The following is a 16,070-nucleotide window of genomic DNA, read 5'->3' on the forward strand; positions in this document are numbered from 1 at the left end:
AATGGGACTAGCTGGATTGCTCCTTCAGAGGGTCGGCATGTACATGACTGATCGAATGGCCCCCTTCTGTGCTGCCGCCATTCTAATGATTTTGTTGCGCTGAAATTGGTTGCTAGCTTTCCTACATTACAATAACGTCTACACGTCAAAGGCGTTGGCTGAACTGAACAGCACAGAGGGTGTACCACAGCTCAGGGACTGCAGCAGCTCAAGGCAGCAGCTCACCGCCACCTTCTCAAGGGCAACTAGGGTTGGGTAATAAATGCTGGCCCAACCAGCGACACCCACATAACGTGAATGAAATTTTAAACAAAGGAAAGCTATTTGGAATGACCAGAGGTTCACAATAGAAATGCCTCTTTTGAGGGGTCCATGGTCAGAAACACCACAAAGCTTAGCAGGAAGCAGTAGAACGGGAATCCGTTCCTTACCTGGTTTGTTTTGAGTGTTTCCAAAGAGTCCACCACCAGCATTCGTGGCTGCGCCAAATCCGGCCGTTGTTGCACCAAATCCACCAAACCCTGGGGTAGCCGTGTCTGAAAAACAGGAAATCTCAGCCCTTTAGGTTCCTGCTCAGGAGGGACCAGAGAAGATATCGGAGGAGCTGCTCACACGATCCCTCCAGTCTGCTCCATCATTTAATAAAGGATTATGGCAGATCCTCAACCTCATCTCCTTTCCTATCCCATCCCCAACTCTCGTCAGCACCTTCGTATCCAAGAATCCAGCAATCTGCACGTGAGAACATTCCCATACTGACAATAAATCAAATCCAATCTCAACAACCATGACTGTCCAATGTCGAGAATTCAAAAAAAAAAAAAAAACCCTGGGATTGGTTCCTTAGAGCAAAGAAGTTTAAGGGGAGTATTAATAGCGGCATTCCGATAAATAAATAAGGAGAAAGTGTTTCCAGCGGAAGGTAAGCAGAGGAGCGACAGGGACCCCAGGAAAGAAAGCTGGAGTGTGAAAAGAGTTCTAAACTTGCCTTGCCACTCCAATTTACAGACACAAGTCCAGCCTTGGCAACATCACTGGTAGATTTAGCTCAATTCCACTTCACACTCTTTTCAACCTAGGCACTCTCTGGCACTAAAAGGAACCCTTTAACCTGACCCATTCCCCAGGAACAGTGAGGGGAGTGGCAGATAGATGCGGTGCAGTGGTTACATCATTGAACTATTAATTCAGAGAATTAATTTGATTGATTGGATTTGTTTATTGTCACGTGTACCGAGGTACAGTGAAAAGTATTTTTCTGCGAGCAACTCAACAGATCATTAAGTATGTGGGAAGACAAGGGAATAAAAGAAAATACATAATAGGGCAACACAAGGTATACAATGTAACTACATACACACTGGCATCGGGTGAAGCATACAGGGTGCAATGTTAAAGAGGTCAGTCCATAAGGGGGTCATTTAGGAGTCTGGTAACAGCGGGGAAGAAGCTATTTTTGAATCTGTTCGTGTTCTCAGACTTCTGTATCTCCTGCCCGATGTAGGAAGTTGGAAGAGTGAGTAAGCCGGGTGGGAGGGGTCGTTGATTATGCTGCCCGCTTTACCAGTTAGGCAGTTTGAGAATTTCAATTTTTAATACATTTGGGCAGAAAATTTGGTTTCAGGGCAAGTGTCCAGGAAGTGACCGGACTGTTCCAAAATGTCAACATCCTTAATGTCCTTTTGTGCACAGGGCTGGTCCCCTTAACCATGGAAGGATCAAATTGCCTGCGATTGTGATGGGGTCGGCCATTTAGGACAGAAACAAGGAGAAATTTCTTTGGAATTCGCCATATACTGTTTTGAGTATATTCAAAACAGAGATTGATAGAAATTATGGGATTTAGGGTCAGGTTGGGATTATAATAATAATAATATAATAATCGCTTGTCACAAGTAGGTTTCACTGAAGTTACCATGAAAAGCCCCTAGTCGCCACATTCCGGCGCCTGTTCAGGGAGGCCGGTACGGGAATTGAACCGTGCTGTTGCCTTGTTCTGCATTACAAGCCAGCTATTGAGCCCACTGTGCTAAACCAGCCCCTTTAGTGGGCACTATGGAAATGATGGGATTTGGGGTCAGGATGGGAAATTGAGTTGAGGTACAAGATCAGCCCCAATCTTCCTGTCTGGCACAGCAGGCCAGTGGGGCCTAATGGTCGCCTCCTGCTCCTTTCTTGTGTTTTCAAGGGAAGGGAACTTGATGTCCTTATCCAGTCCGGGCCTACTGACCCCAATCACACACCAACATGGTTGACTTAAGTTCCTTCCGATGGAGTTTAACAAGTCATCTGGTTGCATCAAACCTACCAGCTGCCCACTGCCACCTTCTCAGGACAACTGGGGACGGGCCAATGGCAGTCTTGCCAGCCAGACCCTGAAGGAGCAGAAATTCACTCACTGCTCCTCGTGTTACTCAGCCGCTCCCAAAACCTCCACAACCTACAGTGAAATGATGTCTTGTCACTCAGCTCCTCGACCAGCTGGTCTACCCTGCTCTCGCAAACAACATCACAGATCAGAACACATCTGCAAAAACACAAAACCCAGCGAAACACAGCCAGTGGCACCTGTGGCCGTGTCTCAGTATTCCACTGCTAAGACACACACCATGTAAAAATACCCATGCATTTAATGGCAGGAGGATGAAATGAATACAAAGCTGTCCTGATTGGGTGAGATGGAGGGGCTCTGGACCTATTGCGCCCAATATCCTGTTGGTGCTGTATGTTTATGAAAGAATTGACATCCCAGACAACATCCCCTCACTACTGTTTTCACTGTGTGTGGTGTGGGTAGCTCAGTACGCTGGGGTACCTTTACATCCAGCACACAGCAGTACATGTGCAGAATCTTGTGGTGGCTGAAGAAGCCTGAGACACCCAGGTTCCTGCAGCCATGCAGTGTACAGCGGAGAGGGAACACTGATTTCAGACTCTCCGACCGGCCACTGGGCTGTTGTGAAGACCCAGCTGGCTAATTCTTTCAGCTGTCTGGTCTAAACGGCAACTTTACTCTCTCACCAGGTGGCGTGTCGACGGCGGGTGGGCAATGCTCACTTTGCAACGTCCCAAAAACAAAAAATGTAGAAAGAGGCAACTTACTTTGTCCGAATGCCGACGCGGTGAAGCCGCTGGTGTTGCCGAAGGTGGGCGTGCCAAACTGCGACTTATTAAACATCTTGCCAGATTACCAAGATCGCAGGCGACTGTGGAGAAAAATGGAAATCAATCACCTAGAATCATGTTCAGGCGGAATCAAAAACTCCAAATAGCATGGTCACTGGGATTTCAGTGTAAGGGTTGAAATATCAACGGAGTCTCCCCCTGGTGCATGAAAAACACGAGAATTCTCTTTCCAATCTTGCAGCCGGTCTCTTCAGATCCGTTACTGGGAGTGACTGGCAGTAGTTTAAAAAGTCATAAGTAGAGCATTGTAACCCATTAGGTATTCGATAAGACGCCACACAAGATAAGGTCTCACGGAGTGTGAACAATACATTAGTATGGATAGAGGATTGGTGACTGCTTTCTATGTAGGGGTAAATGGTGCAATTTAAAGTTGGCAGGCTGTGAATAGTGGAGTGCCACAAGAGTCAGTGTTGGGCCTTCAGCTATTTACAAGGTAGATTAACAACTTTGATGAAGAGACAGAGAATTCAATCCAGGTTTCCTGACAATACAAAGCTAGGTGATAATGTAATCTTTTATTATTGTCACAAGTAGGCTTACATTAACACAGCAATGAAGTTTCTGTGAAAATTCCCTAGTCGCTACATTCCGGCGCCTGTTCGTGTACAGATGGAGAATTCAGAATGTCCAACTAGGGGCGGTTTAGCACAGGGCTAAATCGCTGGCTTTGAAAGCAGACCAAGGCAGGCCAGCAGCACGGTTCAATTCCCGTAACAGCCTCCCCGAACAGGCGCCAGAATGTAGCGATTAGGGTCTTTTCACAGTAACTTCATTTGAAGCCTACTTGTGACAATAAGCCATTTTCATTTTCATTTCATTCATTCACCTAACAGCACATCTTCCAGGGCTGGTGGGAGGAAACCTGAGCACCCGGAAGAAACCCACACAGACACGGGGAGAACGTGCAGACTCCACACAGTAAGCTGTGGGGAGGACAGAAAGAGGCTGCAAAGAGACATTGACAGATTAAATGAGTGGGCATCAAGATGGTAGATGGGGCGTAACATAGAGAAGTTATTCACTTTGGTTGCAAGTATCGAAAAGCTGAATTTTCTTTTTAAAAAGCAAGAAACTTGAAAATGTTGATGCTCAAAGGGACCGGTGCGTGCTTGCACAAGGAACAAAGTTAGCATGTAGCTACAGAGATCAGGAAGGGAAACGGCCTTTTTGCGAGGCGAGTGGAGTACAAGGATAAATAAACTTTGCTCCAGTTGTAGAGCTTTGGGGACACCACATCTGAAATACTGCGTGCAGATTTGGTCTCCACATTCAAGGACATACTTGCATTTGTGCCAGTACACAATTGAAGGTTCACTAGATTGGTCCCTGGGATGAAAAAATTGTCCGATGATGAGACACTAAATTGGGCTTAGAGGGTTTAGAAGAATGATGATGATCTGATTGGAACATTGACAGGACGGAGGCTGAGCGATTGTTCCCGCTGGTCGGAGAATCTAAAACACGGGGTCACAGTCTCAGGATTGGGGGCCGATCATTTAGGACCAAGATGGGGAGAAATTTCCTCACTCCGGGGGTTGCGAATCTTTGGAATTCTCTATCGGAGTGTTGTGGATCCATCGTTGAATATCTCTCAGATTGTGGGGCAGACAGATTTTTCATCTCTCAGAGAATTAAGGGATATCCAGGTTCAACTCCGGTTTCCTCCCACAAGTCCTGAAAGACGTGCTGTTAGGTGAAATGGACATTCTGAATCCTCCCTCCGTGTACCCGAACAGGCGCCGGAGTGTGGCGACGAGGGGATTTTCACAGTAACTTCATTGCAGTGTTAATGTAAGCCTACTTGTGATAATAATAAAGATAATTATTATAGGGGGAAACAGGCAGGAAATGAACCGATGGAATTCTCTACCCCGGAGCGTTGTGGATGGTCCTCATTGAATATATTCAAGGCTGGAATAGACAGACTCTTCATCTAAGGGAATTAAAGGATATGAGGAGTTGAAGCACCGGATCAGCTCTGATCGGAAAGGCTCAGTCCTGCTCCTATTTCTTACGCTCAAATTAAAGCAACTGGGTCCAGTAGAATGTTTCCTAGTGGAACTTCCGGTTGCGGCGATGCCCAGCTAAGCCGCACATTTCGGCGGCTCCAGCTCAAACGGACCTTCGGGCTCTTTTAAGAGCCCCAACGGGAAATTTTTTCACGCCGAAACCCAGTGTGGGGTGAGTTAATAGGGAGTCCCCCCCCCAACGAAAGAGAAAAATATCGGCGGCGGCGGCTACATCGCGAAGAATCCTCGACGATAGGGACAGAAGGGAAAAAGAAGCAAGATGGCGGCGGAGAAAACCCAGGCGACATGGGGGCCCGATCAAGACGAATTCTTAAGACGGTGTGTGGAGCTACTTAAGAAGGAGGTGCTGACCCCGATGCTGCAGGCAATTGAGGGGCTTAAGGAGGCACAAAGGACCCAGGAGACAGAGCTCCGCGTGGTGGAGCAGAAGGTGACGGATAATGAGGACGAGATCCTGGGCCTGGCGATCAAAACACAGACGCACGAGGCGCTCCACAAAAAGTGCATTGAAAGGACTGAGGCCCTAGAAAACAGAGCACGAAGGAAGAACCTTCGGATCCTGGGTCTCCCTGAGGGAGTGGAAGGAGCGGACTGTGGGGCTTACGTGAGCACGATGCTAAGCTCGCTGATGGGAGCGGAGGCCCCTTCGGGCCCCTTAGAAGTGGAGGGGGCTCATCGGGTCCCTGCGAGGAGACCAAAGGCGGGAGAACCACCTAGGGCGACAATCGTGCAATTTCACCGCTTTAATGATAGAGAGGTGGTTCTGAGATGGGCCAAAAAGGTACGGAGTAGTAGATGGGAGAATGCGGTGGTACGGGTGTACCAGGATTGGAGTGCGGAGGTGGCGAGAAGGAGGGCGAGTTTTAATCGAGCCAAGGAGGTGCTACACAAGGTGAAGTTCGGGATGCTGCAGCCGGCGCGACTATGGGTCACGTACCAGGAGAGACATCACTACTTCGAAACGGCGGAAGAAGCATGGACCTTTATTAAAGACGAGAAATTGGATCGGAACTGAGGGACTGATATTAGAGGGAAATGTCACTGTCGATGTATATAGAGATGTAAATTGGGAAGGGGGGGGACACTAAGAAATGTGGGCGCCGGTGGGGGGGGAAAGAAGAGACATAGGCGGAGGATGAGGAATGGAAGTGGGGTGGGAGAGGGAGCTGCGCCACAAGGGGCGGGACAGCTACAGAGATGTTCCCGCGCCAGAAAGATGATGGCGGGAAGATAGGCGCAAGGTAGATGGGAGTTCCCCACACGGGGGGTCCAACGAGTGAGGAGAAGCCGGGGTCAGTTGAAGTCAGCTGACTTGCGGAAGTAATATGGGGGGAGCAACCACGCTAGATGGGGATCTAGCGGGGGGGGGAGGATAACTGGGTTGCTGCTGCAGAAATCAAAGAGGAACTGGCTAAAGAAAGGGTGGTCGGGGCTGGAATGCGCCACCTGGGGGAGCGAGCGGGAGCGCGGAGGCAGGATATGGGACTGGCTTAGAGAGGGTGATGGCTAGTCGACATGGGAAGGGGGCAGGTAGCCCCCCTAGTGCGGCTGATCACGTGGAACGTGAGAGGCCTAAATGGACCGATTAAAAGGGCCAGAGTGTTCGCGCACTTGAAAGGACTGAGGGCAGACGTGGTTATGCTCCAGGAGACGCACCTGAAGGTGGCGGACCAAGTTAGGTTAAGGAAAGGATGGGTGGGACAGGTGTTCCATTCAGGGCTGGATGCAAAGAATAGAGGGGTGGCCATACTGGTGGGGAAACGGGTATCATTCGAAGCAAGGAGCATTGTAGCAGTTAGTGGAGGCAGATATGTGATGGTGAGTGGCAGGCTGGAGGGAATGGAGGTCGTGTTGGTTAACGTATATGCCCCGAATTGGGATGATGCGGGATTCATGAAGCGGATGCTGGGACGTATACCGGACCTGGAGGTAGGAAACTTGATAATGGGGGGAGACTTCAACACCGTGCTGGACCCGGGGCTAGATAGATCCAGATCTAAGACCAGAAGAAGGCCGGCAGCGGCCAAGGTGCTTAAGGGGTTTATGGACCAAATGGGGGGAGTGGATCCATGGCGATTTCTTAGACCGAAGGCCAGGGAGTTCTCCTTCTTCTCCCATGTTCATAAGGTGTACTCCCGGATAGATTTTTTTGTTTTGGGAAGGTCGTTGATCTCGAGGGTGGAAGAAACTGAGTATTCAGCCATAGCTATCTCGGATCATGCCCCACATTGGGTGGACCTGGAACTAGGAGAGGAGAGGGAGCAGCGTGCACTCTGGCGATTAGATGTGGGATTGTTGGCGGATGAGGGAGTCTGTGGAAGAGTGCGGGGATGTATCGAGAGATACCTGGAGGCCAATGACGACGGGGAGGTCCGAGTGGGAGTGGTATGGGAAGCACTAAAGGCGGTGGTCAGAGGAGAGCTGATCTCCATCAGGGCCCACAAAGGGAAAACAGAGGCCAAGGAAAGGGAAAGATTACTGGGGGAGATCTTAAGGGTGGACAAAGAATTTGCGGAGACCCCGGAGGAGGGACTGTACAGGGAGAGACGACGACTCCAGACGGAGTTCGACCTTCTGACCACCAGGAGGGCGGAGGTGCTGTGGAGGAAGGCACAGGGGATGAGGTATGAATATGGGGAAAAGGCTAGTCGCCTGCTGGCCCATCAGCTGCGAAAGAGGACAGCGGTGAGGGAGATAGGGGGAATTAGAGACGAAAAGGGAGCTACGGTGCGGAGAGCAGGGAAGATAAACGGGGTGTTTAAGACCTTTTACGAAAGACTTTATAGGTCCCAACCCCCGGAGGGAAAAGAGGAGATGCGGCAGTTTCTGGACCGATTAAGGTTCCCGAGGGTGGAGGAGCAGGAGGTGGAAGGCCTGGAGGCACCAATTGGGGTGGATGAGGTTACCAAGGGGCTGGGGAACATGCAGGCAGGGAAGGCCCCGGGACCAGATGGGTTCCCGGTGGAATTTTATAGAAAATATGTGGACCTGCTGGCCCCGCTGTTGGTGAGGACTTTTAACGAGGCCAGGGAAGGGGGGACTCTACCCCCGACAATGTCGGAGGCGACGATATCACTAATTTTGAAGCGGGATAAAGATCCGCTGCAGTGCGGGTCCTATAGGCCTATTTCACTACTAAATGTGGACGCCAAATTGCTAGCAAAGGTGCTGGCATCGAGGATAGAGGACTGTGTCCCGGGGGTGGTGCACGAAGACCAGACAGGATTCGTAAAGGGGAGACAACTAAATGTCAATGTGCAACGGCTATTAGGGGTGATAATGATGCCCCCAGCAGAGGGGGAGGCAGAGATAGTGGCGGCAATGGATGCAGAGAAGGCATTTGACAGGGTGGAGTGGGAGTATCTATGGGAGGTGCTGAGGAGGTTCGGGTTCGGGGACGGGTTTGTTAGCTGAGTCAAACTCCTCTATGGGGCCCCAACGGCAAGTGTGGTCACGGGTCGGCAAAGATCGGAGTATTTCCGACTATACAGGGGAACAAGACAGGGATGCCCGCTATCTCCATTACTGTTCGCGTTGGCAATTGAACCACTGGCCATGGCGCTGAGAGACTCCAGAAAATGGAGAGGGGTGATTAGAGGGGGAGAAGAACACCGAGTGTCACTCTACGCGGATGACCTACTGTTGTATGTGACGGACCCAGTGGGGGGGATGACAGAGGTCATGCAGATATTGAGGGAGTTCGGAGATTTCTCGGGATATAGGCTTAACATGGGGAAGAGTGAACTTTTCGTGATACACCCTGGGGACCAGAGTAGAGAGATAGAAGGCCTGCCTCTAAGGAAAGTGGAAAGAAACTTCCGATACCTGGGGATTCAGATCGCTAGGAGCTGGGGAACCTTGCACAGATTTAATCTGACACGACTGGTGGAACAAATGGAAGAGGGCTTCAAGAGGTGGGACATGCAGCCACTGTCACTGGCGGGCAGAGTGCAGGCAATTAAGATGATGGTCCTCCCGAGGTTCCTATTTGTATTCCAATGTCTCCCTATACTGATCACTAAGGCCTTCTTTAAAAAAATAGACAGGAGCGTCACGAGCTTCGTGTGGGCAGGGAAAGTTCCGAGGGTAAGGAGGGGGTTCTTACAACGTAGCAGAGATAGAGGGGGACTGGCGCTGCCGAATTTGGGCAACTACTATTGGGCCGCCAATGTGGCGATGATCCGTAAATGGATGATAGAGGGAGAGGGAGCGGCGTGGAAAAGACTAGAGAGAAAGTCCTGTAAAGGGACGAGTCTAGAGGCGCTGGTGACGGCGCCACTACCGTTCTCACCAAAGAAATTTACCACGAACCCAGTGGTGGCGGCAACATTAAATATCTGGGGGCAATGGAGGCGACAGAGGTGTGCGGGGAGCCCTAGTGGGGTCCCCAATCAGGAACAACCATAGGTTCGCCCCAGGAAGAATGGATGGAGGATTTCAGAGCTGGTACCAGTTGGGAATTAGGAGGGTGGGAGATTTATTTATAGACGGGACGTTTGCGAGCTTGGGAGTGTTGGAGGAAAAGTATAAGCTGCCCCGGGGAAATGTCTTCAGATATATGCAGGTGAGGGCGTTCACAAGACAACAGGTGAGGGAATTTCCATTGCTCCCGACACAGGGGATCCAGGATAGAATGCTCTCAAGGGTGTGGGTCGGGGAGGGCAAGGTGTCAGAGATATACCGAGATGAGAGAAGAGGGGGAGGAGCTGGTGGGCGAACTGAAAGGAAAGTGGGAAGAGGAGCTCGGGGAGGAGATAGAGGAGGGTCTGTGGGCTGATGCCCTAAGCAGGGTAAATTCCTCTTCCTCGTGTGCCAGGCTTAGCCGGATTCAATTTAAGGTGCTACATAGAGCACACATAACTGGAGCAAGGTTGAGCAGGTTCTTCGGAGCGGAGGACAAGTGTGGGAGGTGCAGCGGAAGCCCGGCAAACCACACACACATGTTTTGGTCGTGCCCGGCACTGGAGGGGTATTGGAGGGGAGTGACGGGAGTGATTTCGAAGGTGGTGAAGGTCCGGGTCAAACCAGGCTGGGGGTTAGCTTTATTTGGAGTTGCCGATGAGCCGGGAGTGCAGGAGGCGAAAGAAGCCGATGTCGTGGCCTTTGCGTCCCTAGTAGCCCGGCGTAGGATTTTACTCATGTGGAAGGAAGCGAAACCCCCCCGGACTGGAGGCCTGGATAAACGATATGGCGGGGTTCATAAAACTGGAGCAGATTAAGTTTGCACTGAGAGGATCGGCTCAAGGGTTCACCAGAAGATGGCAACCATTCCTCGACTACCTAGCGGAACGTTAGAGGGAAGATGGATGACCAGCAGCAGCAACCCAGGGGGGAGGGGGTGGGTGGGAGGGAGGGGGGAGGGGAAAGTTTCATTTTATGTTAATTGATTAGTTTACCATGTTAGTTAGTTACTCTTTATTAGATTGTAGTTATCATGTTACATGAACTGTTAAATTTTCTTTATGTTTGATGTGTAAGGGGAAAAAATTGTGAACGAAAAATTTCAATAAAATATATTTTTAAAAAAAGAATGTTTCCTCGTACCGATACACTCTAGAATTCAACATTGCTGCCAAATTCTAAAGAGCTAATGGTAAGATTCTTGGCAGTGTGGATGAGCAGAGAGATCTCGGTGTCCATGTACATAGATCCCTGAAAGTTGCCACTCAGGTTGAGAGGGTTGTTAAGAAGGCTGTTGAGAGGGTTGTTAAGTGTGTTTGCTTTTATTGGTAGAGGGATTGAGTTTCGGAGCCATAAGGTCATGTTGCAGCTGTACAAAACTCTGGTGCGGCCGCATTTGGAGTATTGCGTGCAATTCTCGTCGCCACATTATAGGAAGGATGTGGAAGCATTGGAAAGAGTGCAGAGGAGATTTACCAGAATGTTGCCGGGTATGGAGGGAAGATCTTATGAGGAAAGGCTGAGGGACTTGAGACTGTTTTCGTTAGAGAGAAGAAGGTTAAGAGGTGACTTAATTGAGGCACACAAGATGATCAGAGGATTGGATGGTGATGTCCAGCATGAGGGGACATAGCTTTAAATTGAGGGGAGATAGATATAGGACAGATGTCAGAGGTAGGTTCTTTACTCAGAGAGTAGTAAGGGCGTGGAATGCCCTGCCTGCAACAGTAGTGGACTCGCCAACACTAAGGGCATTCAAATGGTCATTGGATAGACATATGGACGATAAGGGAATAGTGTAGATGGGCTTTAGAGTGGTTTCACAGGTCGGCGCAACATCGAGGGCCGAAGGGCCTGTACTGCGCTGTAATGTTCTATGTTCTAAGACTTCAGGCCTTGAAAACCAAAGCAAGAGCTTGAGAGAAGCTGAACAGACACAGCCGGTGACTGTGGGTAGATCAATGCAGAGGTGGTTGAAGGAATTGAGAAAGGTGAAATTGAGGTAGCAGAGAAGATTACAGAAGTAATTTCAGAGTCTAGGACAATGCACAGCTCCCATTATGCGACCATTCCCATTGGTAGTGATATTGAGTAATCCGGATGCCCAGACTAATGCTGCGGAAACATGACATCTAATCTCACCACAGCAGCTAGAGAATTCAAATTCAATTAATTCACTCATCTGGAATAGAAAGCTAGTTGCACGACCGTGACCACCATCATCGATAGTTGTAAAAACCCACTGGTTCACTGATGTCCTTACCCGGTCTGGCCTACATGCGACTCCAGACCCACAGTCATGTGGTTGACTGAATTGCCCTTTGGCCCAGCAAGCCACTCAGTAGTAACCGATGGGATAGAAAAGATGCACAAGAATAAAACGGGAACGGCTGAGCTGGCATCGACCGAGGAGCCCAAAACGACAAGCCCAGTCCTGTTGACCCTGCAAAGTACGTACCAACACCTGGGGGCTTGTGCCGAAATTGGGAGCGCTGTCCCACAGACTAATCAACAGCCTGTAATCATACTCAAGGAATCATACCGTACAATGTCCTAAGTTTCACCATCACCGTTTGTGGTCATGTGCACTCTGGCAGTACCGACCCACCAGAGTTGACTCTAGCTCCCATGAAGTCTCACGGCATCAGGTCAATCATAGGCAAGAAAACTTTCTGCTGATTACCACCGACAACCAAATACTATCCAGCACAAAGCAACCATTTGACTGACACTTCATCCACCACAAGAGCAGCAGACCTAAGAGAACGTATCTGCACGTTCCACTCCAAGTCACACACCATCCTGACTTGGAAATATATCACTGATCACTGTTCCTTCGTCAATGAGTCAAAATCCTGAAACCTCCTCACAAAAAAGCAAGGACTCAGTTCACCATCATATGCTGGAGGGCAATTAAAGATGGTCAACAAATATAAAAAGCAAATCACTGCTGAAATCGGAAACAAACAGAAAATGCTGGACAATCTCAGCAGGTCTGACAGCATCTGTGGAGAGAGAAGGGAGCTAACGTTTCGAGTCTGGGGGACTCTGGACAACAAATGCCAGCGTTGTCACTCACATTCCAAGAACAAATAAAATAAATTGGAGAGCTGCAGTAGTCTGGGAGAGTTTCAGGGACTGGAGGAGGTCACAGACAAAATGTAGGAATAAGGCCATGTTGGGATTTAAACTTGAGGAATGGAAAATAAAAATGCTACTGAATTGGGAGCCAATGTCATTCAATGAGCACAGGGATCCAACTATTTAAAAATGTTTCTGACAGGCCCAGGTGGAGGCCAAGTTACGGGCCGCACAGTAGCACAAGTGGATAGGTTTGATTCCCCGCTGGGTCACTGACTGTGCGGAGTCTGCACGTGCTCCCAATGTCTGCCTGGGTTTCCTCCGGTTTCCTCCCACAGTCCAAAGACGTGCAGGTTGGGTGGATTGGCCACGCTGAATTGCCCTTAGTGTCCAAAAAAGTTAGATGGGATTATTGGGTTACAGGGATAGGGTGGAGGTAAGGGCTTAAGTGGGTGGGTGCAGATGCGATGGGCCGAATGGCCTCCTTTTACACTATGTTCTAAGTGCCAACATTGGAAGGAACAGACCAAAATCTGCCACCAACCCGTCTCATCAGACAAAGTTTGCGGTGAAGACAATCTTCACATTGTTGAACTGTAGGAAATGCCATCGATTGAACTCAGCACAAACATAAAACTCAATCTTACTGATTGCAAGAAGATCTCAGCTGGACAGCAGCAAAGGATATATTTACAACAGCAAAGTGCGGTAATATTGAAAACTGCACATTCCCTCCAACTCCAAGGGAAACGGCCAAGTACAAGTCACCTCATTTCAATGGGCTTTCAAAATATTTTTACAAGACAACACCACTTGCACATAAACACGATATTCCCTGTCAATTCCATAAAAATCTTCTGGAATTGGTGTTCATACTCCATTAGTATGAGCACGGCAGCACAGTGGATAGCACAATTGCTTCACAGCTCCAGGGTCCCAGGTTCGATTCCCGGTTTGTCTGTGCGGAGTCTGCACGTTCTCCCAGTGTGTGCACGGCTTTCCTCCGGGTGCTCCGGTTTCCTCCCACAATCCAAATATGTGCAGGTTAGGTGGATTGGCCATGATAAATTGCCCTTGGTGTTGGGTGGGGTTACTGGGTTATGGGGATAGGGTGGAGGTGTGGACCGTGAGATGGGTGCTCTTTCCAAGAGCTGGTGCAGACTCGATGGGCCGAATGGCCTCCTTCTGCACTGTAAATACTATGATGCTCCACGTAATGAGGGAACTATTAAATACTGAAGAACTCAAATTCACAGACACGGAGGGGGGCCACAGTTGGGGACACAGGCTCCCTTACATATCAAAACTCATCGAGACACTGCAATGTGTGTTGTGACTACACTCCAGGAGTACTCTTAAACTCTTCATTCCTTTTACTTTGGCCTTTTGTACAGTCCATTCTCCATACAGCTGGCGAGTCTTCAGCTGCCTAGGCTCCAAGCTCTGGCAATCTCATGGCTTCGCCGGCAAGATCCTTTACTGATCCCACATCTGGCTCGACATCCATTTACATCTGATTATGTCACCAATCCCTTGGAATGTTTTTCCACGCAATACTGAGCCAACGTAGGAGGAGGGGAAGGCTTAGGATGGGACTCATTAAAAACGCAGAAACAGGCCATTTGGCTCAACTGGTGTCCCACCAGTTCCACCTCGTCCCACCACCTCTTTACATTCCTTTCTCCTTGTTTATCCATCTTCCCTCTTGCACGCATCCAGTATTCACCTCAGCCACTTCCTGTGGCAGCAATTTCCACAGTCTCAGGGTAAAGGAGTTTCTCCGGAATTCCCTTTTGGATTGTCAGGGACCATCACATATTTTTGGCCACCTTGACAGTCGCTCGGCAGTACATAAAACGTGAGCATGGCTGAATGTAAAAAAATACGTCGACAAAGATTTGCCCGCTTTAGGACAAACTCAAGAATGACGAATTTCAAGCCATCACAACAATTTAGACTGCAGAAGAGAATATATATATATATATTTTTTTTTAAAAGTTGCTGAAGCAGAAAACGGTGTGTTTTAGGATGATTCTGTCTGCCCCTGGGGAGGGGGGCTCCGACAGTACCAATTGCTTCAATGGTTTGAAATTTGGCATTCTTGTGTTTGCCCTGATGACTCCCGGATGAAAAACTTCGGTAGGACGTCTCTCTTTTCAGCTGCGCGGACTCCCGCCAGCTCTGGTCGCATCCACTGGCGGGAACGTGGCTTTGGTGACCGGAGAGCCCCCCTCGCGGACGGTCAGCCCCTCCCGGGGCCACTCGCCTCTCACAGACGCCTTTCCCGGATGGGTTACAGACCCGAGGCCCAGTGCAGTCAGTGGGCCGAGCCAGGGCCTCACTCACCTCTCACTCCGCTGACCGCCGCCCGCTCTCGGCTCCGGCCACCGCTTCCTCGTCCCGCCGCACACCGGATTATTTCCCTTCGCGGCAGCGCCCGGACCAAACTCGAGTAGGCCAGGCCCTGCCCCCCGCCGGTCGCGATCGGATTGGCCGTGCCCCACGTCAATCAGGACCGGCGCCCGCCCGCCAATTGTTCCATTCGGGTCTCCCGCCCACCGTCGCGTCTGTCATACAGACCCGCCCACCTGATTGGCTAGGAACCGTCCTGTCCCCGGATGTAGGCGCCGCCGCTCACTCCTATTCGTCACAAACCGCCGGAAATCCCGCCCCTTTCGCCGTCTGTCAAACCCCGCGGCGAGTTTATTGGCCGGAGAATATGTCAACAAGGCGGTCACTTGGGGACGGGTGAAAGCGCCACAGCCGATTGGCCCATCTCTCCGTCAATCAGCCCAATGTGGCGAATGGGCGTCGCACTGAGGTCTCGCCCGCCTCTCTGTGGTAACAGCGTCAGGCGGCTGGACAGGATGTCGGCTCAGCCCGTTCCCTGTGCGCGCATCAGCCGCTAATAACCGGCAGCACACGGCCAGCCGGATGGGCGGGAAACATTGCTGCGGCTTCACCGCCATTTTGGAAGATGCCCACGTCAATCAGAGGCGCCTCTCATTGCCATTGGCCAGGGGAGCAGGTCCCGCCCCTCCTGCCACTCTGGATTGGTCGATTCAAACAATCCCGCCTGTTACCACGCACGCGCGTCAATCGCGATGACGTCACCCGCGCCGGCCCCGCCTCTTAAAAGGGCAATTCCTCCCCTGTTGGGACACAGTCAGAGTAGTAGGCCATTCAGCCCATCCAGCTCCTCTGTGTTTTACTCAGATCACTGGTGGTCAGCATTTTAAGTCTGGCATGGCCCTGCAGCCCATTTATTTTCTGGAGTTGTGCATCCACCTTTGCATTATTGACAACATGCGACTGACTGACCTTTAGATGGTGTCACCGAGGTGCACGTAGTTGAGAAATAATAATAAT

General features: G+C 50.2%; 1 protein-coding gene across 4 annotated transcripts in view; it reads right to left on the reverse strand.

Annotated features, from left to right (window-relative positions):
* The window catches only part of nup98 (nucleoporin 98 and 96 precursor), a 125,528-nt gene extending 109,923 nt beyond the window's left edge, over positions 1-15,605 (reverse strand). For 3 of the 4 annotated variants that reach the window (XM_072477518.1, XM_072477519.1, XM_072477516.1), the window contains exons 1-3: positions 15,048-15,174; positions 3,103-3,206; positions 432-536 (exon numbers count right to left, since the gene is read on the reverse strand). In XM_072477518.1, the coding sequence (XP_072333619.1) occupies positions 432-536; positions 3,103-3,178 (181 nt within the window). In that variant the 5' untranslated portion in view covers positions 3,179-3,206; positions 15,048-15,174. Of the gene's footprint in view, positions 1-431; positions 537-3,102; positions 3,207-15,047; positions 15,175-15,289 lie in introns of those variants that run through there. The other variant, XM_072477517.1, reaches the window with a different exon arrangement.
* Between the last annotated feature and the right edge of the window lie 465 nt (positions 15,606-16,070).

Source organism: Scyliorhinus torazame, chromosome 15, assembly GCF_047496885.1.
Source record: "Scyliorhinus torazame isolate Kashiwa2021f chromosome 15, sScyTor2.1, whole genome shotgun sequence".
Lineage (NCBI taxonomy): Eukaryota > Metazoa > Chordata > Chondrichthyes > Carcharhiniformes > Scyliorhinidae > Scyliorhinus > Scyliorhinus torazame.